This window comes from Triticum aestivum, chromosome 5B (assembly GCF_018294505.1).
Source record: "Triticum aestivum cultivar Chinese Spring chromosome 5B, IWGSC CS RefSeq v2.1, whole genome shotgun sequence".
Classification (NCBI taxonomy): Eukaryota; Viridiplantae; Streptophyta; class Magnoliopsida; order Poales; family Poaceae; genus Triticum; species Triticum aestivum.
The window spans coordinates 419,281,471-419,306,620 of record NC_057807.1 but is presented as its reverse complement, the minus strand read 5'-3'; the positions used below and the strand labels follow the sequence as shown (position 1 = coordinate 419,306,620).

At 48.4% G+C, this 25,150-nt stretch overlaps 1 protein-coding gene across 1 annotated transcript; it reads right to left on the bottom strand.

The window, feature by feature from the left end:
• Positions 1-18,094: 18,094 nt before the first annotated feature.
• Positions 18,095-19,819, bottom strand: LOC123112193 (acyl-[acyl-carrier-protein] desaturase 4, chloroplastic). Its single transcript, XM_044533125.1, has 2 exons — positions 19,638-19,819; positions 18,095-19,522 (listed from the first exon to the last, which is right to left on the bottom strand). The coding sequence occupies exons 1-2, from the start codon at positions 19,691-19,693 to the stop codon at positions 18,370-18,372; spliced, it is 1,209 nt and encodes a 402-aa protein (XP_044389060.1). The 5' UTR covers positions 19,694-19,819; the 3' UTR covers positions 18,095-18,369.
• Between the last annotated feature and the right edge of the window lie 5,331 nt (positions 19,820-25,150).

Below are 25,150 nucleotides of genomic sequence, written 5' to 3'. Positions count from 1 at the left end.
CTTAGTCTCGGGTTTCGGGTTCAACCTTGGGTTTCTTCACTTGAGCAGCAGCTGAATTGCCGTTTCATGAAGTATCCCTTTGTTCCCTTGCCCTTCTTGAAACTAGTGGTTTCACCAACCATCAACAATTGATGCTCCTTCTTGATTTCTACTTTCGCGGTGTCAAACATCGTGAATACCTCAAGGATCATCTTATTTATCCCTGATATGTTATAGTTCATCACGAAGCTCTAGCAGCTCGGTGGCAATGACTTTGGGGAAACATCACTATCTCATCTGGAAGATCAACTCCCACTCGATTCAAGTGATTGTTGCACTCAGACAATCTGAGCACAAGCTCAACGATTGAGCTTTTCTCCCTTAGTTTGCAGGCTAAGAAAATCGTCGGAGGTCTCATACCTCTTGACGTGGGCACGAGCCTGAAATCCCAATTTCAGCCCTCGAAACATCTCATATGTTCCGTGACGTTTCGAAAACGTCTTTAGTGCCTCTACTTAAACCATTTAACTGAACTATCACGTAGTTATCAAAACGTGTATGTTCGATGTTCGAAACATCCACAAACGACGTTTGGGGTTCAGCACACTAAGTAGTGCATTAAGGACATAAGCGTTCTAGTGTCCGCATAATCGCTACTGTCAACTTTCAACTATATTTTCTCTAGGAACATGTCTAAAACAGTAGAACTAAAGCGCGAGCTACGACATAATTTGCAAAAGGTCTTTTGACTATGTTCAAGATAATTAAGTTCATCTTATGAACTCCCACTCAGATAGATATCCCTCTGGTCATCTAAGTGATTACATGATCCGAGTCAACTAGGCGTGTCCGATCATCACGTGAGACGGCTAGTAAACGTCGGTGAACATCTTCATGTTGATCGTATCTGCTATACGACTCATGGCTCGACCTTTCGGTCTCCGTGTTCCGAGGGCCATGTCTGCACATGCTAGGCTCGTCAAGTTAACCCTAAGTGTTTTCGCTGTGTAAAACTGTCTTACACCCGTTGTATGTGAACATAAGAATCCATCACACCCGATCATCACGTGGTGCTTAGAAGCGACGAACTGTAGCAACGGTGCACGGTTAGGGGAGAACACTTCTTGAAATTTTGTAAGGGATCATCTTATTTACTACCGTCGTCCTAAGTAAACAAGATGCATAAACATGATAAACATCACATGCAATCAATAGAGTAGTGACATGATATGGCCAATATCATATAGCTCCTTTGATCTTCATCTTCGGGGCTCCATGATCATCTTGTCACCGGCTTGACACCATGATCTCCATCATCATGATCTCCATCATCGTGTCTTCATGAAGTTGTCACGCCAACGACTACTTCTACTCTATGACTAACGCGTTTAGCAATGAAGTAAAGTAGTTTACATGGCGTTCTTCAATGACACGCAGGTCATACAAAAAATAAAGACAACTCCTATGGCTCCTGCCGGTTGTCATACTCATCGACATGCAAGTCGTGATCCTATTACAAGAACATGATCAATCTCATACATCACATATCATTCATCACATTCTTTTGGCCATATCACATCACATAGCATACCCTGCAAAAACAAGTTAGACGTCCTCTAATTGTTGTTTGCATGTTTTACGTGGCTGCTATGGGTTTCTAGCAAGAACGTTTCTTACCTACGCAAAAGCCACAACGTGATATGCCAATTGCTATTTACCCTTCATAAGGACCCTTTTCATCGAATCCGATCCGACTAAAGTGGGAGAGACTGGCACCCGCTAGCCACCTTTATGCAACAAGTGCATGTCAGTCGGTGGAACCTGTCTCACGTAAGTGTACGTGTAAGGTCGGTCCGGGCCGCTTCATCCCACAATACCGTCGAAACAAGATAGGACTAGTAACGGTAAGCATATTGAACAAAATCAACGCCCACAACAACTTGTGTTCTACTCGTGCATAGAATCTACGCAATAGACCTAGCTCATGATGCCACTGTTGGGGAACGTAGCAGAAATTCAAAAATTTTCTACGGCATCACCAAGATCAATCTATGGAGAGTATCCAAGAACGAGAGAGAAGAGGGAGTGCATCTACATACCCTTGTAGATCGCTAAGCGGAAGCGTTCAAGAACGGGTTGATGGATGTACGTACTCGTCGTGATTCAGATCACCGATGATCAGCGAACGGACGCACTCCGCGTTCAACACACGTACAGCCCGGGGACGTCTCCTCATCTTGATCCAGCAAGGGAGAGGAGAAGTTGAGGAGATCTCCAACAAGCACGACGGCGTGTGGTGATGAGCCGTGGAATCTCCGCAGGGCTTCGCAAGCACCTACGGAGGAGGAGGAAGGTGTGACGGGAGGGAGGGACGCGCCAAGGCTCAGGTGTGCCCTCCCTCCCTCACTATATATAGGGGCAGGGAAGAGGGGGGGGCGCCCTAGGTTCCCCTAGGGCGGCCGGCAGGGCAGACTCCCTTAGGGAAACCCTAGGGAGACTTGCCCCCCAAAGCCAAGCAGTGGAGGCTTGCCTCCAAGTCAGGTGGAGGCGCCCACCTCCCCAAGCAATGTGGAGAAAAGGGGTGTGGGGGTGCACAGCCCTTAGTGGGCTGGGTTTGCCCCCTCCCTTGGCCATGAGGCCTGCAACACTTGTCGGGCCCCCGAAACACCTTTCGTCATGTTGGCCTTAGCCTGGTACCCCCGGAACACTTCCGGACTCCAATACCCTTCGTCCAATATATCGATCTTCACCGCCGGACCATTCCAGAACTCCTTGTGACGTCCGGGATCACATCCGGGACTCCGAACTACCTTCGGTAACCACATACTATTTCCCATAACAACTCTAGCGTCACCGAACCTTAAGTGTGTAGACCCTGCGGGTTCGGGAACCATGCAGACATGACCGAGACACCTCTCCGGCCAATAACCAATAGCGGGATCTGGATACCCATATTGGCTCCCACATGTTCCACGATGATCTCATCGGATGAACCACGATGTCGGGGATTCAATCAATCCCGTATACAATTCCCTTTGTCAATCGGTACGTTACTTGCCCGAGATTCGATCGTCGGTATCCCAATACCTTGTTCAATCTCGTTACCGGCAAGTCATTTTACTCGTTTCATAATGCATGATCCCGCGACTAACTACTTAGTCACATTGAGCTCATTATGATGATGCATTACCGAGTGGGCCCAGAGATACCTCTCCGTCATACGGAGTGACAAATCCCAGTCCCGATTTGTGCCAACCCAACAGACACTTTCGGAGATACCTGTAGTGCACCTTTATAGCCACCCAGTTACGTTGTGACGTTTGGTACACCCAAAGCATTCCTACGGTATCTGGGAGTTGCACAATCTCATGGTCTAAGGAAATGATACTTGACATTAGAAAAGCTCTTAGCAAACAAACTACACGATCTTGTGCTATGCTTAGGATTGGGTCTTGTCCATCACATCATTCTCCTAATGATGTGATCCCATTATCAATGACATCAAATGTCCATGGTCAGGAAACCATAACCATCTATTGATCAACGAGCTAGTCGACTAGAGGCTCACTAGGGACATGTTGTGGTCTATGTATTCACACATGTATTACGGTTTCTAGTTAATACAATTATAGCATGAACAATAGACAATTATCATGAACAAGGAAATACAATAATAACCATTTTATTGCCTCTAGGGCATATTTCCAACAGTATGATCATCCACTCGACCGTGACAATCGTTGTCGAGGACCCACGCCTCCTCCGAGGAGTGCGTCGTATGTGCCTTGGCGGAACGATGTCAGGCGCCATCACAGTGGCGAGCGCAGAGCCTCAGTCGACCCAAGGGAACCGGGCTTCGACGCGAGGTCTATCCTCGTTCAAGGCATGGTCGACCAGAACAGAGCACACAGAGAAGACCCTGGCAGAGATCGTCCAAGTGGCAGCAGAGTGCATGTTTCTGGTCCCAAGTGTTTCAGCAGGGCTATGAGGGCAGCGGTGATTCCTCCCAACTACAGGTTGGCGTCCGGGGTCAGTAAGTTCACCGGGGAATCCAAGCCTGAAACTTGGCTTGAGGATTACCGAGTGGTTATGCAGATTGGCGGTGGAAACGATGAAGTTGCGATGAAACATCTCCCTCTGATATTGGAAGGGTCAGTCCGAGCGTGGTTGACTCAGTTAGCTCCGAGCAGTATATACAGCTGGGAAGAACTGGCTCGAGTGATCGTCAGAACTTTCGAAGGCACTTGCAAACGACCAGCGGGATTGACCGAGTTGCAGCATTGTGTGCAGAAGCCGAGTGAGACCTTGAGAGATTTCATCCAGAGGTGGTCCACTTTGCATCACACCGTCGAAAATGTTTCAGAGCATCAAGCAGTGTGCGCCTTCAAAGAAGGCGTCAAATACCGTGAGTTAGTCCTAAAGTTTGGCTGAACTGGTGATATGACCCTGACTCAAATGATGGAAATAGCCACTCGGTATGCTAATGGAGAAGAAGAGGATCGACTCCGTAGCGGGAAGAGCAAGCCAGTCGGCCAAGAGATTGGTGGGGGTAATTCCAGTCGGAAACAGAAGCGGAAGGTCGAACCCGCTGCACCTGGTGAGATCGCAACGGTGGCTCAAGGAAAGTTTAAGGGAAAGCCTAAGGGGCCCTGGCCCCCTAAGAATGTGAAAGATCAGGCAGGAAATGACGTGCTGGATCTTCCATGCCACATACACACTAAGAAGGACGAAGAGGGGAATCTGATTTACCCTAAACATACCACTCGACGATGTCGACTCCTGATCCAACAGTTCCGAGGAGATCAACCCGGTGAAAAGGGAAAGGAGTCGAACAGAGACAAGGACGGAGAAGAAGACGATGGTTATCCCAAAGTCAATTCAACCCTGATGATTTTTGCTGACATTGAGAGCAAGACTCGATTGAAGGTCAACAACAGATAAGTGAATATGGTCGCTCCGGCGACGAAGACCACATACCTAAAATGGTCTCAGACAGCCATCACATTTGACCAATCTGACCATCCTGCTTGTGTGGCCACCCCCGGGAGGCAAGCACTGGTGGTCGACCCCGTGGTTGGAGGCACTAGACTGACTAAGGTGCTGATGGATGGCGGCAGCGTTCTGAACATCCTTTAGGCTGAAACCTTGAAGGGGATGGGCATTTCGATGTCCAAACTTAGCGACAGCAACATGAGGTTCCACGGTGTTATCCCTGGAAAGAAAGCCAAATCACTCGGCCAGATCACCCTTGACGTGGTTTTCGGTGATTCCAAGCATTACCGTAAGGAGAAGTTGACATTTGAAGTCGTAGATTTCCAGAGTGCTTATCACGCCATTCTGGGTAGACCAGCCTACGCACGTTTTATGGCTCGACCATGTTATGTGTATCTCAAGCTGAAGATGCCTGGCCCCAAAGGTGTGATCACGGTTACCGGCAATCGGCAGATGGCAGAGGAATGTTTCCAGAAAGGTTTTAAAATTGCCAATGCGTAGATGGCAGCAATTGAGCTCCAAGAGTATTAGAAGAATGCAGATCCGAGTGACTTGCTCCGAGCCAAGAATCCTGCTATAGATTCCGCATTTCAGTCGACTGGTGAAATGAAGCCGATTCATATTCACCCGACTGATCCCAATGCTGCACCGACTCATATATCAACAGCACTCGACAACAAATAGGAAGAAGCGCTCATCCAGTTCCTCCGTGAGAACTGGGACATCTTTGCATGGAAACCTTCTAACATGCCAGGTGTATCCAGGGGACTGGCTGAGCACCGTTTGTGTGTCGACCCCAAGGTAAAACCCATCAAAGAGCACCTTCGGCGGTCCGCCGCGCAGAAGAGGAAAGCAATTGGCGAAGAAGTGGCTTGACTGCTGGCAGCAGAGTTCATCTGTGAAATTTACCACTCCGAGTGGTTAGCCAATGTAGTCATGGTCCCTAAGAAGGATGATTCACTTCGTATGTGCGTTGATTTCAAGCATATCAATCGGGCCTGCCCGAAAGATCACTTCCCTCTCCCTCGCATCGATCAGATTGTTGACTCGACTGCAGGGTGCGAGCGCTTGTCTTTCTTAGATGCATATTCCTGGTATCATTAGATCCGACTGTATGGTCCCAATGAAATAAAAATAGCCTTCATCACCCCATTCGGGTGCTTTTGCTATGTCACCATGCCTTTTGGTTTGAAAAATGTTGGAGCCACATTCATGAGAATGATTCCGAAGTGCCTGCTCACTCAAATCAGTCGGAATGTGGAAGCATACATGGATGACATTGTGGTCAAGTCTCGCAAAGGTTCCGACCTATTGACTGACCTTGCAGAAACCTTTGCCAACCTGAGAAGGTACGATATCAAGCTTAATCCGTCAAAATGTACATTCAGAGTTCCAGGAGGAAAATTACTCAGTTTTCTCGTTTCCGGATGAGGGATCGACGCCAATCCAGAAAAGGTTGATACCATCCTCCGAATGAAGCGCCCTGTGCGAGTGCATGGCATTCAGAAGCTAACTGGTTGTTTGGCCGCCTTGAGTCGATTCATTTCTCGTCTCGGTGAAAAGGCCTTGCCTCTTTACCGACTGATGGAGAAATCTGATAAGTTCGAGTGGACTAAGAAAGCTGATGCAGCGTTTGCAGAGCTCAAAACCCTGTTGTCCACCCAGCCGGTGCTTGCTGCACCAATCAGCAAAGAGCCTCTACTGATTTACATTGCAGCCACTAGACAAGTTGTCAGTACAGTACTCACGGTCGAGCAGGCAGAGGAAGGAAAGGCTTACAAAGTTCAGCGCCCAGTTTACTATCTCTTTGAAGTTTTGACTCCATCCAAGCAACGATATCCACATTATCAGAAGCTTGTTTATGGGATATACATAACCATGAAGAAGGTTGCACATTATTTCTCTGATCACTCCATTACGGTTGTCAGCGACGCACCATATCTGAAATCCTGAATAACAGAGATGCAACTGGTCGAGTGGAAAAATGGGTGATTGAACTCCTTCCCCTGGATATCAAGTTTGAGGCAAAGAAGGCCATCAAGGCCCAGGCGATCGCAGATTTCCTCTCCGAGTGGATTGAACAGCAATTAACGACTCAAGTTCACTCGAAGCATTGGACTATGTTCTTTGATGGCTCCAAGATGCTGAATGGCTTAGGTGTCGGGGTAGTACTAGTGTCCCCCCGTGGAGATAGGCTCAGCTATGTTCTCCGGATCCACTTTGATTCCTCCAATAATGAAGCCGGATATGAAGCACTTTTATACGGGTTGCGTATGGCCATTTCAATCGGCATCCGTCGCCTTATGGTCTACGGCGATTCGGATCTAGTGGTTAATCAAGTAATGAAGGAATGGGATGTCAGGAGCCCAGCCATGACTGGTTATTGCAATGCAGTAAGAAAGCTGGAGAATAAGTTTGAAGGGTTGGAACTTCACCACATACCCCGACTGAAAAATCAAGCTGCAAATGAGTTGGCAAAGATAGGTTCAAAAAGAGAGGCCATTCCCCGTAATGTGTTTTTGGAACATATTCATTCACCCTCAGTTCAGGAGGATCCTTTCACTGAAGGGTCACCACAGCCCAAGAGCGCCAAAGATCCGACTGAAGTCGAAGTCCCAGCCGTGGTCGACTTGGTCATGGAGGTTTTGGTCATCACCCCCGACTGGACAGTGCCGTACATTGCGTACATTCTTAGGAAAGAGCTCCCAAAGGATGAAGAGGAGGCTCGACAGATCATCCGACGGTCTAAAGCATTTACCGTGATGAGAGGTCAATTGTTCAGAGAAAGTGTAACCGGAATCGTCCAGAAGTGCATCACGCCAGAGGAAGGCCGAATGATCCTCAATGATATTCACTCGGGGACCTGTGGTCACCATGCGTCCTCTCGGACCATCGTGGCCAAAGCATACCGAGCCGGATTTTACTGGCCACGTGCCAATGAGATGGCAAAGGAAATAGTGGACAAGTGTGAAGGTTGCTAGTTTTACTCCAACATGTCCCATAAACCTGCATCAGCTTTGAAGACTATACATCTCGTCTGGCCTTTTGCTGTTTGGGGATTGGACATGGTTGGACCTCTAAGGACCGGCAGGAGCGGATTTACCCACGTGCTAGTAGCAGTCGACAAGTTTACCAAGTGGATCGAAGCCAAGCCCATTAAAAACCTTGAAGCAAGTACTGCTGTGAGTTTCATCAGAGAATTGATATTCAGATATGGCGTGCCACACAGCATCATCACGGACAACGGATTGAACTTCGACTCTGGTGAATTCAGAGCCTTTTGCGCTTCCCAAGGCACGAGGGTCGATTACGCTTCGGTCGCCCATCCTCAGTAGAATGGGCAGGCTGAGCGAGCAAATGGATTGATTCTCAAAGGACTGAAGCCCCGGTTGATGCGTGATCTCAAGCACGCAGCAGGAGCTTGGGTTGATGAGCTCCCATCAGTGCTTTGGGGGCTGAGGACAACTCCCAATCGGTCGATTGGACGGACTCCATTCTTCTTATTCTACGGGGCCGAAGCCGTATTGCCGAGTGATTTGCTCCACAACACTCCCCGAGTCGAACTCTTCTCAGAAGAGGAAGCAGAGCAGGCTCGACAAGATGTAGTCGACCTCTTGGAGGAAGAAAGAGAGATGGCCTTGATCGGGTCGACCATTTATTAACAAGACTTGCGTCGATTCCATGCCAGGAACGTAAGGGGTCGAGCATTCCAAGAAGGAGACTTGGTTCTCCGAGTGGACCAGCAGAAGCCACACAAGGTCACCCCTGCTTGGGAAGGCCCTTTCGTCGTCACCAAGGTGCTCCACAATGGAGCATATCATCTCTTCAACGTCGAGCACAACAAAGATGAACCGCGCGCCTGGAATGCAGAACTGCTCCGCCCTTTTTACTCTTAAGTATTTAGACTGATGATATGAAATAAGAAGTACCTCTTAGTTTGGTTATCAAAGGACATAATTTTGCAGTCTTCGTTTATTTCTTTAGTACGTGTCACCTTAGCTGTGAATCTGTTTCGCCTAAGATGAAGTGATAAAAATCCTACCGAGTGGTGAGTCTGCCTCTCACTGGGAGCTTAGCTGCAGTCCAGTACTCGCCTAAGTGATAAAAATCCTACCGAGTGGTGAGTCTGCCTCTCACTCGGGAGCTTAGCTGCATTCCAGTACTCGCCTAAGTGATAAAAATCCTACCGAGTGGTGAGTCTGCCTCTCCCTCGGGGACTTAGCTGCACTCCAGTACTTGCCTAAGTGATAAAAATCATACCGAGTGGTGAGTCTGCCTATCACTCAGGGGCTTAGCTGCAATCCAATACTCGCCTAAGTGATAAAAATCCTACCGAGTGGTGAGTCTGCCTCTCACTCGGGGGGCTTAGCTGCAGTCCAGTACTCGCCTAAGTGATAAAAATCCTACCGAGTGGTGAGTCTGCCTCTCGCTCGGGGGCTTAGCTGCAGTTCGGTACTCGCCTAAGTGATAAAAAGTCCTACCGAATGGTATGGTTCGGTCGCGACCCTTCCCCCCCCCCCCGCCCCGGGGGTTACACCGTCAAGAAGAAGGACGAGATTGTGGTGGGCAGCACTCACCTAAGTTTGAGAAATCCTATCAAGTGGTGAGCAACCCTCCCACTCAGGGGCTTAGCTGCAGTCCAGTACTCGCCTAAGTTTGAGAAATCCTACCGAGTGGTGACCAGCCCTCCCGCTCGGGGGCTTAGCTGCAGTCTAGTACTCGCCTAAGTTTGAGAAATCCTACCAAGTGGTGAGCAGCCCTCCCACTCGGGGGCTTAGCTGCAGTCCAGTACTCGCCTAAGTTTAAGAAATCCTAACGAGTGGTGAGCAGCCCTCCCGCTCGGAGGCTTAGCTGCAGTCCAGTACTCGCCTAAGTTTGAGAAATCCTACCGAGTGGTAAGCAGCCCTCCCACTTGGGGGCTTAGCTGCAGTCCAGTACTCGCATAAGTTCAAGAAATCCTACCGAGTGGTGAGGAGCCCTCCCACTCGGGGGCTTAGCTGCAGTCCAGTACTCGCCTAAGTTTAAGAAATCCTACCGAGTGGTGAGCAGTCCTCCCGCTCGGAGGCTTAGCTGCAGTCCAGTAGTCGCCTAAGTTTGAGAAATCCTACCAAGTGGTGAGCAGCCCTCCCACTCGGGGGCTTAGCTGCAGTCCAGTACTCGCCTAAGTTCAAGAAATCCTACCGAATGGTGAGCAGCCCTCCCACTCGGGGGCTTAGATGCAGTCCAGTACTCGCCTAAGTTTGAGAAATCCTACCGAGTGGTGAGCAGCCCTCCCACTCGGAGGCTTAGCCGCAGTCTAGTACTCGCCTAAGTTTTAGAAATCCTACCGAGTGGTGAGCAGTCCTCCCACTCGGGAGGCTTAGCTGCAGTCCAGTACTCGCCTAAGTTTGAAAATTCCTACCGAGTGGTGAGCAGTCCTCCCACTCGAGGACTTAGTTGCAGTCCGATACTCGCCTAAGTTCAAAAAACCGTGTCGAGTGGTGAGCGGGGCTGCAGGTCGACCACGCCCCCCCCCCCACCCTATCCCGGGGGCTACACCGTCAAGAAGAAGGATGATATTGTGTGCACCCATCCAACGATTGGCCCCTTGTTGATGACAGGAACGTCAAGACCATTGCTGAGTACCTTGCTGATGAGTTGACCAATGCTGCCCAAGGCTCATCCAACTGTTCGACTGTTGATCCTTCTTCAGCACCTACATCAAACAAAGAGAAACCGATCCAAGAGAAGAACGGATTTCACTCGAATAAACCAACATATTTAAAGATAAATCCAGAGGTTCCTAACCGCAGATTAAAAGTGCTCGGGTGTCAGGCCCGAAGGAGTTTTAATGATTACAAAATCACTCGGCATTCCGAGGCAAATAAAAGTGAGGCATAATGTTTTTTCCATCACTCAACGGGAGAAGGGCTTGATGGATCGCAGAACTGTCAAGGTCTATGCTGTCGGCAATGCGGGTAGCTGCCTCGAGGAAGGTGTCCATGAAGTCCTGGAAGGAGTACTTCTTAGTATTCGCTACCTTGAGGGCCGCCAGCTTCTCTTCTTTAGCCTCCTTGTAGTGCATGCGAACCAATGACAAGGCGACATCAGCACCACAGCGAGCAGAGGACTTCTTCCAGTCTTGCACTCGGTCAGGGATCTGGTTGAGTCGAGTCATCAGTGACTCGAGGCCTTGAGAAAGTTCTTCCTGAGGCCAGAGTTCGGCGTCCACTCGGGTCATCGCAGCCTACAGCCGAGCCAGATAGTCGACAGCGCTGTCCAAGCATGATTCCAATCGAAGCAAGTTCATCGCAACTTCATCTTTCACAAGACAGTTGATGGGGTCGAGACTTGTCTTGACCCGTCCAGTTTCAGCTTCAAAGTCCTGGCAGAGTTCGGTTCCATCACAAAAAACAATGAGTCGATAATATTGCAAATTTCAGTCGACGATAGTTATCTAACTGAACAGCCATACCTTCAAGCTTCAAGACAAGCTTCTCCGCAAGTTGTTCCAAATAGGACTCTAGCTTGCCCTTTTTGGCTCTGAGGTCGTCGACTTCAGTGGTCAGGTTCTCCTTGTCCTTCCTCAGTTGCTCGACTTCCCGATTAGCGTCCGAGACGGCAGTCTTCAACTTCGCGTTCTCATCCTCCAATTTGCTGACTGAAGCCAGCTTTTGGTATGCAAGCGTCGTCTTCTCATGTGCTTGTTTTTGAGCAGCAGCAAGGTCCAGTTCCTTCTTCTCCAAAGCCTCCTTCATTCTCTCTAAAGAAACAACACTCTTCAGACGAGCCTGAAGTTGGCAGTTTTCACTATGCACATCTGCTTGTGTGAAGTCACTTGGTTCAAAGAGACTGAATGAAAAGCAGTGGAAAGTGTGAACTACTAAGCAGACAAGACGGTCGAATGGTTACCTCCCATGATGGCCGTCTCTTGTTGAGCAGTCTTAAGATTCTTCTTAGCGAGTTCAAGGTCAAGTTCAACGCTGATATGCTTCTTCTTTAACTCAGAAAGACGAGCTCCAAGATCACAAGACCTCTGCATTCAGCAAGAGTGATATGTCAGTCGACAGAAATAAGAGACATCGACAGAGAAAAGTTACTCTAAGACTATTGCCGAATCAAATATTCAACAAGTAGTCTCGGGGACTACACCCAGTGGGTGCACTTAGCGTGCCCCCATTGGTTCAGATCAATACTCAGTAGGGTCTGCCCAGCGTGAGTTCAAAAAAAAGGAAAGGAAAGAGATACATTCTAAGACCTCAGTCGACTGCCAGCAGTCGACCGCGGTCTCAGGGACTACACCCAATGGGTGCACTCGGCGTGCCCCCACTGATTCAGATAGTCTACTAAGATTCAACTCAAGTCGAGTGGCATGGAAAATTTCCCAGGCTCTAAGCAACGAAACACCCCAGTGGGTGATCAGATATAAGACAACATTCGTAAATTTAGTCGGAGTCTTGCTGACCTGAACATTGGCCTGAAGGGCAGTAATGGCGTTGTAAGCCACCTCGCTAGCCTTGTGCACCACGTTCACCTGTTCCATGACAAGGTTCACCTGGCGAAGAGCTTCCCTAGTGGCACTCGACGAGTCATCCGGAGTCTGATATGCAGCAAAAAGTGATGGTTGTAGAGCAGCCGGAGCAGTCGCTGAGTCAGAGGCGTGGGGTTGCACTGGAGCAGCAGGAGTCGGAGCAGTCGAGCCCGACAGACGATCAGTCGTCAACGGGCTGGCGAATGTGACACTGGTCCGAACAGGCTCTCCGGAATGTTCGACCACTGCCTCGAGCACCGGCGTCGACTGAGGGACCTGAACTTCAAGCCTCCTCCTACTAGATCTCCCACTCCTCTTCCTCCTCTCCTATAGAGGCACCTCTTCTTCGTCATCAGGGAGCACAACAACTTCTTGCAGAACTACAGAAAGAGAGAAATGTCAGAAACTCTGCTGATCGGCGATCTACTCAACTTAACAAAGCTTGGTCGATCGGACTTACCGACTCGTGAGGTGGCCTCTTCGTCTCCTAGCGCCTTGTCGATGTCCATGTCAGTGGCAGCAGAGGTGGGACTGGAAAGACACATGAATCGGGTGGTCAGAGCAAGAAAATCTTCAGTCGACCTACGTTAACGCAAGCGAGATACTCACCCTGAAGCAACAGGGACATCCATCTTGATCCGTGGCAAAGTCTTCCGAGCCTTGGGAGGAGCAACTTTGGGCTGCTTGGCCACCTTCTCCGTCGGCTCCGGGGTCGACGTCCGAGTGCGCTTCTGAGTATTGGCACTCGGAGCCACGCTCTTCCCGCGCCCGCCAGACGGATCATGCTGTTGTTTGGATCAACGCTCAGAGCGCGGCGACGAGTCGACTTCTTCCTCCTCGTCCGACTCCTCACTCTCCTCCTCCTCCTCTTTTCTCGGAGACTCCCACTCGCCACTCTCCTCTGCACTGTCCTCCCCCTCCTGGTCCTGTTCCAAAGCTTGTTCGCCGTTGGGCATCGAATGCATCTTGGTGAATACCTGCAGAGCAAATCGGTCGAGTAAGAGTCAGTCAACATCAAGTACAGTCGGAGCGTGAGTGTGAAACAGTCGGAACAAAGAGTATACCTTGTCGGGCGGATTACCGTCGCTGAAGGGGACGACTCGCCTGGATCTCTGGGGTTGTCCTAGTTGCCTGTGATGCTTCTCAGTCACAAAGCCACGGTAACAGACGACACTTCTTCTGGATGGACCCCAGCGGTGTTGTCCGGTCTGGAATACAGCCACATAGGGTGATCACGGGCCTGGAGAGGTTGGATGCGTCTACTGAGGAACACTTCCAGCAAGTCCAGACCGGTGACGCCCTCATTGATAAGTTGGACCACTCTCTCCACCAACATCTTCGTCTCCACGGTCTCAGCAGCGGTTACTTTCAGTGGGGCAGGAGTCTGAACACGGTCGAATGAGAAGTGGGGAAGACCAGTCGACTGACCTGGAGCTGCGACGTCCTGGCAGTAGAACCAGGTTGATTGCCAGCCTCTAATGGATTCAGGGAGAGTCATGGCCGGAAAGGCACTCCTATGCCTCTTTTGGATGCCTAAACCCCCACACATCTAGATGACGTGGGTTTTCGAGTCACTCGACTTTGCCTTTTTGACCGACTGGGAGCGAATGGTGAAGATATGTTTGAAAATACCCCAGTGCGGTCGACACCCCAAGAAGTTCTCGCACATCGATACGAATGCAGCTAAGTACGTGATGGTGTTGGGAGAAAAATGGTGGAGCTGAGAGCTAAAGAAGTTCAAGAATCCCCGGAAGAAAGGATGCGGAGGGAGCGAGAAACCCCGGTCGACGTGAGTGGCGAGTAGAACACACTCACCCGGTCGAGGTTGTGGTTCCGTCTCCCCCTTCGGCAGCCTCGCCGCTCCCTTGGCGATTAGCCCAGACTCCTCCAGTTCGGCCAGGTCCTCTTGCCGGATCGAAGACCGGATCCAATCACCCTGGATCCAGCCCGGCGGCAGACCCGTGCGCGACGACGACCCGTGATTCTGCTTCTTGCCTTTCGCCGCCCCCGTCGCCTTCTTTGCGCGCTCTAGCGCCGCCGTCTTGTCCTTCACCATGGCGGGGGGAGCTGCGGCGTCGAGGGCGAAGGTACTGGGCGTGGTGGAGAAGTGTAGAAGAAAGAAGGAGGAACAGGCATGCACAGTGCAAGCGCCTCGGCCCCGTCACCTTATAAAGGGTCACTTCCGAGTGACTGACGCGTGGGTCCAGGCAATCCTGTCAAATCCCGCAACAGTTGCACGCAGCGTACGTGGCAAAAAAGGCGGCACGGTAATCGAGGCATCGCTGCTTATCCGGACCGCCCGTTTCGGCGCTCTCCGGCCCGCGCGCTTCCCCGAAATTTCGTATCCCGCGAAATCCAGGATACACGGCAGACAATTGCGCCCAAGATCTCGTGCTCTAACAAAACACTCGGCGTATAAAGTCACAAGTTCAGTCGACAACTCATTGAATGGATCAAGGCGACTGAGTCGATACAGAAGTACCGACGCAGGTGTTCGGTCTCGCAGAAAACACTCGCGAAGGCGCAAAGCTCGGAGCAGGTTCAACTTCGACCTACTTTCCACTCACACCTTAATCCATTCGGGGGCTACTGATGAGGATACAGACCTGGGGTAGGGTCATAGGCCTGACTTGTACGTCCTACCCAAGGTCACTACCCTAGAAGATAAAAGGACCAAGAGACAACAGGAGAACACCAGTTGAATATGTCGAGTGCAATCCACTCGACAGCCATGTCACTCGGAGGTCTTCCTCCCTACCGTCACTCGACCATACGGAAAGTCACTCGACCTATCGAAGACCAGAAGTCAGAAGAGACCGCAACGGTCGGACGTTCACTCGGTAGTCTTTATAAGCATTAACAGCACTTAAGGCTGGCGTTACCAGTAACGCCCCTATTTTATGTACATTAAGCCCTTTGTAATGGAGGTCTGCTGGGGTCCTGGCGCACTCTATAGAAGCCACCCCCTCCTCTGGGACAAGGGTTCGCACCCCCTATAATATCACACACATAATCCAATTGACCCCCTCCGGGTACCAAGACATAGGGCTATTACTTCCCCCGCGAAGGGCCTGAACTCGTAAACCTCTTGTGTACACCTTCACCATAGCTTAGATTTTGCCTCTCCATACCTACCCCCCTTTCTATTGTCAGTCTTAGGACCACGACACCTGGTGCCCACCTCCACCATAGTCTATGTGGGCAACCCGTATGTCAATTGGAGCTCTCCTTCAGTCGCAACGAAGCTAATTTGGGGAAACGTGTTAAAATTGCACCTGAATTGGAGTTACAGAACTCTGGCTATAGAAGAAACAGCGCTTGGCCTCAGAAATAGTTCAGAAAGTCGTGAAAACAGAGAGAAACAGAGGAGGAGAGCTCCAGTTTTGGAGGGGCTCTCGCCCTCCGGGAGCCATGGAGGCCAAGGACCAGAGGGGGACCTTCTCCTGTCTAGGGGGGAAGGCCAAGCAAGAGCAAAAAGAAGGGGGGCTCTCTCCCCCTCTCTCCCGGTAGCACTAGAGCGCCGCCGGGGGAACCATCGTGACGGCAACCATCATCAACATCTTTCTCCATGCGTGTAGTGGTGTACTCTCTATCACCCCGCTGTAATCCCTACTTAAACATGATGTTTAATGTTGTATATTTTTATTCAATGATGTGTTGCATCTCTATAGTCTGTGAGTAGTTTCTTTTTGTTCCATGACTTAATTGTGATATGCTATGTTTGATATGAGTTGTATGTTATTATGGTGCTATTTATGGTGCCCGTCGTCTCGTGCAAACGTGTGGGATTCCCACTGTAGGGTGTTGCAGTATGTTAAAGATTTGCTTATGGTGGGTTGCGGGAGTGATAGAAACCTAAACCTGAGTTCATAAAGTTATTGCATATGGGATTAAAGGGGACTTTTAACTTAATGATATGGTTGAGTTTTACCTTAATGAACCTTTGGTAGTTGCAGATTCTTGCTAGAGTTTCAATCATAAGAACATATGATCCAAGTATTAAAAGTATTTTAGCTTAGGTCTCTCCCTCATAAGTATGATGAGTATCACTATCATTTCATATCCATATCCCATTGCCTAGGGACAATCCTTTTCTTTATTGTTCTTCTACAATTCAGCAACTAACTTTTATTTTCCAAGTCCTTTATTATCTTGAAGCTACGTTTTTATTTCGCAAAGTACTTCTAGTTTTATTCTTGTAAAGTAGTTTATTTCTTGTTTCTAGGTAAAACAAATGTTTAGTGCATGTAGAGTTGTATCAGTGGTTGATAGAACTTGAGAGAATATTAATTCTACGTTTAGCTTCTCGTTGTGTTCGACACTCTTACTTATCGAAAAGGCTATGATTCACTACACTTGTGGGCTATCAAGACCTTTTCGGATGCCGTTGTCAGGGAGCAATAGCGTGGGGGTGAACATTCTCATGTGTGCTTGTTAACTTTATCTCTAAGTAGATTTTATTCCCTCTTCTAAGTTGTTCTCTTTAGTTATGGATATAGGACACAGGACACTAAAAATTTAGTTATACTTGCTACTCATGGAGATAGGAAACCTCCTGAGACCCTCAATGTTGGTTATATGTGAAACATTAAATATTTTTTGATAATCTTGATAAATCCCTGTTTAACATGGTAATGGGATACACTTTGGATCAAATAGTTTTTGCGGCTTTTACGAAGCATTTTTTTTTCTTTTGTGTCTTTTCTGTCAGTTTTAGTAGTTTTTCTTTATGTTTTTTCAGCTTTTTCCTTTTTCTGTTTTTTCTTAATTATTTTATTTTAATTTTTTCTCCACACTTTAATTTGTGCATATTTATTCGAATTCATGAACATTGAAGAAAAACTACGAATTTTTTAGAATTCATGAATATTTTTAAGTTCAGATACATTTTTAAAGTTTGAACTTCTTTAAATTTATAAACCTGTTTTTAATTTGTGAACATTATTTAAAATCAATGGACATTTTTTAAAATAATGTTTTTTATTAGCAATTTTTTAAAATCTGTTTTTAAAATAGGAGAAATTTGATTTAATAAACTTCTTTAAGTAGCTGGTTGAGTTAGCAGTAAATCAAGTGGGGAAAAGTTAAGCAAGTGACCGAACAGCGAGCAGTGTTGAGCGAGGCAGAGCATCATGGTCGGCCCATGTGAGTGCTGTAGCAACGATTCCATGATTTCAACGCGGAATAAGAGCTCATAAGGGACTCACACAATCACCGCCGGCAGACACCAAGACCAAAAACTAACAAGTTCACTCTTCTCTCAGAACAAATATCATCTTCAATAGCAGACCAGCACAATATATGAATGACAAAACACCGACATAACATAATTAAAACCCAAGCCAGCATAGATAAACAAAAATGAAACAACCATCCGTAATAATCTTTTGGAGAAAAGAATAGCTTTTTTTTTAGATAGAAAAAAGAATAGTTAATCCCACAAGTGAAGAACGGCGCGGTGAAACGGCGCGGTGAAGCACGCGTTAGCTTCTAGGTGATGTACTATCCCTAAAAAAGACTAGTGCTCCACTGCAGCTTAGCAAACCAACACAAAGGCACATAAATAGATTGCAGCTAATTATTGATCTATTTTTTCACCAACACAAAGGCACATAAATAGATTGCAGCTAATTATTTGGCTGAGTTTTCTGCACATACACACAAAAGAGAAATGCATACATTCGCTCAAACATACATTACCATCACTTCACACAAAATCATCTAGGGTACGTTTACCGTATAAACCTGGCTCTACCAGATTCTTTTATGACGATCATCATCCTGATGCCCCTGCTTGTGATTCATGGCCTTAGGATTTAGTAGATTTTCTAGGGGTGGAATTTAGTAGATACTTTTGGGGTGAAATTTTTGGTAGATGGGCGGCTAGATCAGGCTCTGATGCAGACTGGCCTGTCGAAGACCCAGCTGAACCTTGCGAACTCGGGCTCTTTCGCGGCTTTGATCGCGCGGTCGTGGGCCAGCTCCTCCACCCGCCGGATCTTGCGCGGCAGCCCGCACACGTACTCCTGCGCGCGCCGCCCCTCGCCGGACAGCTGCCCCCCGGCGAGGTCAGCCACCTTCCACCTCCGCACGAAGTGCTCCACCATGTCGCCGTAGTCCCTTGCCGTGTACACCCCGGTGCGCTGCGCGACCGCTGAGAAGTGCTCAAACAGGTCGGCCTCGCGGCCGTCGGTCATGAGCTGGCCGGGCATGGTGATCTTGTCCCGCAGCACGGCGGCCAGCGCCTGCACCATTCCGTCCGGGTCGAGCTCGAAGAGCTTGGCGGCCACCTTGGTGTAGGCCGTCTCGTGGCGCTTCTCGTCGGCGGCGACGACGCCGCAGATCTTAGCGAGGCAGCGGTCGCCGTGGCGCGCAGCTTGCTTGGCGGTGTGGGCGTGAGAGATGAAGGTCGCGCGCTCCTGGAAGGAACCATAGATGGCATTGTGGTAGGGGCTGGACGGCCTGAGCATCTGCATGCCATTGCGGAGGAGGTGGTGGACGGTCCGCTCGACCTGGCGCATGTCGACGCGGCCGGAGAGGTAGAGGTAGCGGTTGAGGAGGTCGCCGTGGCGGTTCTCCTCGGCCATCCAACCGCGGAGCCAGCGCGCCCAGGGGAGGTCGCTGCAGCCTGTGTCGTCGCGGTAGCCCGGCACCCGGTTGCCCATGCACATGTACGTCGGCAGCGCCTCCTCCGTTACCATGTTGCCCACCAGGCACACCAGCACGTCGTCTGGTACGCCGGAGGCTTGGGCCTGCAGCTCCTCCGTCGTCATCATCATCGACGGCTGCTGCTCGGCGGAGAGGCCAGCTGCAGAGGGGGAAAAGCAGGGGAGCAGGTCGCTGGGCTGCCACGCGTCGTCCACCGGGGTGAGCAGCGGCAGCAGCTGTTCCTCCACCCAGCCGCTCAGGCCCAGACTCCGCACCACCTCCGCCTCCGCCTGCTCTTGCGCCGCCATCCCCGTCACCGTGTCCTCGAAATTAGCTGTCGAGGTGACCTTGCAGGCCCATCTCCCAGCTCTCGCCGCAGCCCGGCCCCTACACCTGCATGCACAAACGATTCCACTTCATCTGCTTGCCGAATCAAATCGCACACCTAGTTGGATGTTCGTCACATCGCGTGCATATTTGCGTGGGGAAGAAAGCCGCGTGTACGTACCAGGTCGCCTGTGCCGGCATGGCGAGACCGTGAGGGAAACACTTGAGCATGCTCATCTTCTCAGTGCTGCAAAGGCAAAAGCTTCCCAGACGATGCAGTATTGCAGGCACCTACCTATGTTTGCTTCCTATATATGCAGGCACCTACCTATGTTGGTTGGGGATGAAATGGAAACGGGAGCAGCATGCACGTGCCGAAAGGGTACGTAATTTAACTAAGAGGCCTCAAAACTTGCTGTCGAGCACTAGCTACATGACCAGTGAGGAAATCTAAATTCATACCTGAACTTATAAATGTGAGTTTTAACGTGAATTTTAAAGCTTCGGTTTGAACACCAAAACTTAAACAATTTTGAACTGAAGATACCAACATCCGACTAAATAAACCGTGTGTTCCTTTTTTTTAGCATCAATACAGACACAAGCGCTCATATACACGCGCATACACTCATTCCTATGAACGCACACACGCACATCCTACCCCTATGAGCACCTCCGAGAGACTGAGCCGGCATATCATCTTAAGATTTACGAAGTCACCGTAGGCGCCTCGTCGTCGACGAGAACGTCTCCTCCCACTGAAAGTGCATTGCCGAAAACCCTGAAATAAATCCAGAAATAATGCGAGCACCAGGATTTGAACCCTGGTGGGTTGGGGATACCACTGTCCACCTAACCAACTCAACCACAGGTTGATTCGCTAAACCGTGTGTTCTTTGGTAGCCAACAAGGGGACAATAACTGGTGTTTGCCATCGGACTGGAACTCCTTGGGCAGTCGAACCCTTCAATTGGTCATGCTTCTCTTGTTTCTCTAGATTTATTAGGCATGCGGCATGCGACAGGATCTCTTGATACTATGCCTAGTCATGGGATTGTTCTTTTTTACCTTGTTTGATCACTCGCTAATAGGGATCGGGATGATCCAGGCATGCAAGTATTCGGGGTACCATTTTCATGTACTCCTTCATCCGCTGATATTTGTTCTTGATGCTCAACTATTCGTTTCGAAATGGTGTTGACATCATGGTGGAGGTGGCATTGTGAGAATAAAAGTCCTCCAGATTCCATTCATCTCCATGTGATGAAGTTGTGTGGAGCTCATAGTGGTTACCACGGTTTCGGATCTCAAGCTTGGGCGAGCAATTGTTTTGGTGGTCCTTGTACTATTCTACGTTGGCCCTTCTTGGTGCAGGAAGCATCGTGCTTCCTTTGCCTCTTATTGTGGCTTTGTCTTTGATTTTAGTTTGCTAACACATCGAAGATGCATCTTCATTCTATGGACTTTGACCCACGGCAAGATGCTATTAAGATATGCTCTCTAAGGGCGTGCGTTTGGTGACGTCCAACACAAACGCATGACCGATTGTTGTGGGAGCCCAAGTGGTTGAGTGCAGTGAATCATTTCCTCGTCGTCTAGAGTGGCAAAGGTTTGATGTGATGATATGTTTCTCTGAAGAATCAGTAAACAAGAAAACTTACTTTGCTGATTGTCGAGATTGTCTTTCATTATGAATCAATTACTTGTAATTGTTATTTGTCAGAGTCTATAAGGTGAACGGTTTGTTGGAAAAATATATCTTGTTTTCAAGTCGTGCTTGCTAGAAACATTTTTATGTTATTTTTTATCGAAAATAAAATGAAGTTATTTTAGGCTTTTAGCAACATAGATATTCTAGTGTAGCGCAGTGAACATTCCTGATGTTCAACTAAGACATTCAATTTTCCAAAGTTTATGCTTTGAGTTACATATGTGAAAAAAGAGCATGGTTAAACCATAAACCCTTAATTTGATTTTCTTTTTAGTATAAAAAACCTAGTTAGTTCTTATCCAAGTTTAAATATAATTTTAGGGCAACCTCAATTTTGAAACTCCAAATAGTTTTGTTTCTCGTCTTCATGACCTGGCACAAAGTGGTTAAAAAATTATGTTGTTAATTCATCCCACATGGTCACATGTGTTGTTAACTTGCCCCACATGTTGCATGAGACTTGTGATGCAATAAAATACATCCTTAGAGTGCATATTGGGCAAGAGATAAATGTGGGTATCCATGATCTTTTGAAGTATACATCTCGCAAAGTTTTTTGTAGATTCAGATCACGTGGGTAGATTATCATCGTAGAGAGGAAGTCTTTCAACACGAGAAGGCTACAACCTCTCATGAGCATGTATCATATGCAAGAAAAAGAAATCTAAAAGGATGGGTAGCACACAAGCTAACATACTTGAGTAAACAGTTGCAATCATGACAAGGCGACTGGCTATACGTAAGTCACATTTTGGGTAAGTCGGTTTTGTGGGCCATTAGATTAAGATTCAACAATCGTTCTTCTTTCTTCCTCCTCCAGATTTCTTCCTTGTCCAATTGTTCATCCTCCCACGAAATTGACTTACCCGATTTGCAAATTCAGTCAACTTACATATAACTATAGTGCATGACAAGATTGCATTCTACTCTCTCCAATTCCAGAATACTTGAAGTTTAAAATTTGTTGTAAATCAAACATCTTTAAGTTTGATGAAGTCTATTAAAAAATATACTAATGTCTATAACACCATGTTCATCATAAAATACATGTTCATAAAATTTAAATTTTATGTTGTAGATGTTAATATTTTTCTATATACATGGTCAAATCTGAAGAAGTTTGACTTAGGACAAACTAAAACATCAAGTATTGTGGAACGAAGGGAGTAGACCGTTGGTTGTAGACGTGGCACAAGCACTACACGCCAATCTAGGATGTTCTCTGTCAGCTCAATGTATAAGGTGCTCGTACTGGGTTCTGGTATTGTAGGCACATTTGGAAATTGAGAATGCCTTACGGTTAAGTTTTATTTGGGTGTCTTCTTAAAAGAGTGTTTTTTAACTAAAAATAATCTAGCAAAAAGAGAATAGCATGGAGCTTGTTTTGCGCATTTCGTAATCAGGAGGAGACTATCCAATACAATTCCTCGGATTGCAAGTTTGCGCATCTAAATTGGCTTTGGTTAGCTTTTGATTTACACCCCACGCCATTCTATATCTCATATGTTTGGAAATTGGCTCTATGGGATTACCTAGATATTGCAAGCATAATATTTTGTTGGCATCATAGCTTGATGTTGGTCCATTTGGCTTTGCTCTAATGATGTCGCTTTTGATAGAAAGTAAGTTATCAAACTCTTTTGCAAGCTACTTTCTTATCGATTATTTAGTTGTAGTTATGGTTAACGTTGCAACATCTAGACCAACAGGAGGATTTAAAAGCCAGCAGTGGCAAGCTGGAGCAAGTTATTAGGGGATTCATGTCTCAACATAGGTGATGGTTTAGCAATAGACTTTGCAATACTAGAGTTCTTAGTATGTTGATGGTGTGTTGTCTTTTTAATAATCTTAAGACTCGTTAAACTTTGTAAGTATGCACCCACGGTGCAAGGCAGAAAGATGATCTCCCATTTTATAGAAGTCAATGGTGTGTAATAAATTTTGTGTATTGCAACGCGGGTAGACTAACGAATTGCTCAGCTCGTTAAGCTCGTGCTCATTAATTAAAACTCGAGTCGTTAGAGTTTGGTAAGCTTAACGAGCAGAAATCTAGCTCCCTAAGCTCATGCTCATTAAGACTCGAGTCGTTAGGGTTTGGTAAGCTTTTTTAGAAAAGGAGGATGACCCCCGGCCTCTGCATCTGGGTGATGCATGCGGCCACTTTATTAATTATTCTCACAAGACCTTACAGAATCATACAACAGTAAGACTGAAGCCACCGTCTAAGCAACAACTGTCGCTACACCTATCCAATTGATGAAGGGGCGCTGATAGCCTGGGTCTAATACCAAACAGACATCACAGCCAAACCTAAACATCTAAGAACTAAGGTCCCAACCAGGATGCCTGCCTGATATGGGGCACCTACCAGTCCGGCACACTCCTCAACCAGGACGCCTGCCGGGTATGGGGCCGCCGCAGACACCTGCCACGAGTCTATCTTCAGAGCTGTACTGTTGCATCTACCGTGCCAGGTCTCTCAGCCATCGACGTCACCATGACGCCAGACAACGTCGTCCTCCTGTGTGAGTCCATCCTCCCACATCGAACTCCGAATCTGCACTGCGCCACGCCGTCCTGATCCGTCCCCATCAATGTATGGATGAAGCACCGCTCCACCAAAGAAGCTGTCCATTGGTCCCGCGCAGCCGAGTGCACCTCCAAGAATGCTGCTGTTGGAGATATGTCCTAGAGGCAATCATGTATGACGATATTTCCTATGTGTTTATGCATAAAGATAGTCCTTGGACATTATCAATGATGTGTATCAGCAAGTACGTGACTTGTTTGTGGGACTATGCATCGTATGATGACTGTCCTAAAAGGTCTCTAGTCGAAAGGGCTGTGTGGACGCGCAGCCGACTAGACTAGCATATGACACGATTGATGGCTTGGTCTCACTAGCCATGGAGCATTGGATGCTAACCGAATAATATGGACTTGGAAAGGTCTGGTCGGATTCGACGTAGTCGGATCCGAGTCGAGATAAGGTCTGAGTCGGACAGACCCAACTATGAGACGCAGCGATATGTCATCTGTGAGTCTCTAGTACAACATACATTCTATGTCCTAAGACCTGAGCTGACGCATGTACTCGGGATGGTGACAGACTTGCTTTGGGCCGACCAAACGCTACTCCGTGACTGGGTAGTTACAAAGGTAGGTTTCAGGTTTGTCCAGTCCCATGCTGCGAGACATGGTCGAGCAAGATGGGATTTGCCCCTCCGGTCAGGAGAGATATACTCTGGGCCCCTCATGTGATCCGACCAGAATAAGCATGGTCATGCGACAAGGATTATAAGATAATCCGGTTTGTGGTCGGCATCACTAGAACGAGAAAGAGGTCGGGCTAGCACAAGGATGACAGTCTCGCCTTGAGCCCGACAACATATATCGTGAGGCAAAGGGAACAGAAGTGTGACACGTTGTACAGGTTCGCCTAACCAGCTTCATAGTCTGCTTGGTGGTCCGCACACCTTGCTAGAGGCCGCTACCAACCGTGTAGATCGGAGGTGATCCGAACTGTGACCAAGCCGACTTGAACCTAAGGGTCGCGCGCTTAAGGGAAGGAACCTACGAGGTCGGTTCGTAGGACACTGGTCGGATGTGATCCGAACTGGACTAGGAACGTGACCGAGTAGACTTTGGGCTTTAGGGTCCGGGCAAGGCCCAAGTGTTGAGCCTGCGACGGACGCCTATATAAAGTGGGGGTGCGGCACACTCATGTGGTTGATCGCTTCAGCGCTGTGACTAGGGTTTGCATGTGTTGCGAATAGCCACCTCCACTCGCCGTCGACTGTGTGTTCGGACCTAGTAGTCCGCCGCACGGTGTTCCTCCTGCACGCGCGGATACCGTTAGAGGCGGTGCACTTGCGCTGCTCCGGCGAACTTGTACGTGGGATCGGATGACCGGCTGTTCGAGGGAGATTGGACGAGGAGGAGACGATCCACGCGGACGCGCTGCCCCAACTCTTCTTCCGCTG

Excerpts from the sequence above, each read along its gene's own strand:
- LOC123112193 (XM_044533125.1), bottom strand. The coding sequence starts at position 19,693 with ATGAGCATGCTCAAGTGTTTCCCTCACGGTCTCGCCATGCCGGCACAG. Across the intron at positions 19,523-19,637 it reads ATGCCGGCACAGGCGACCTG|GTGTAGGGGCCGGGCTGCGG; the intron begins GTACGTACACGC and ends TTGTGCATGCAG.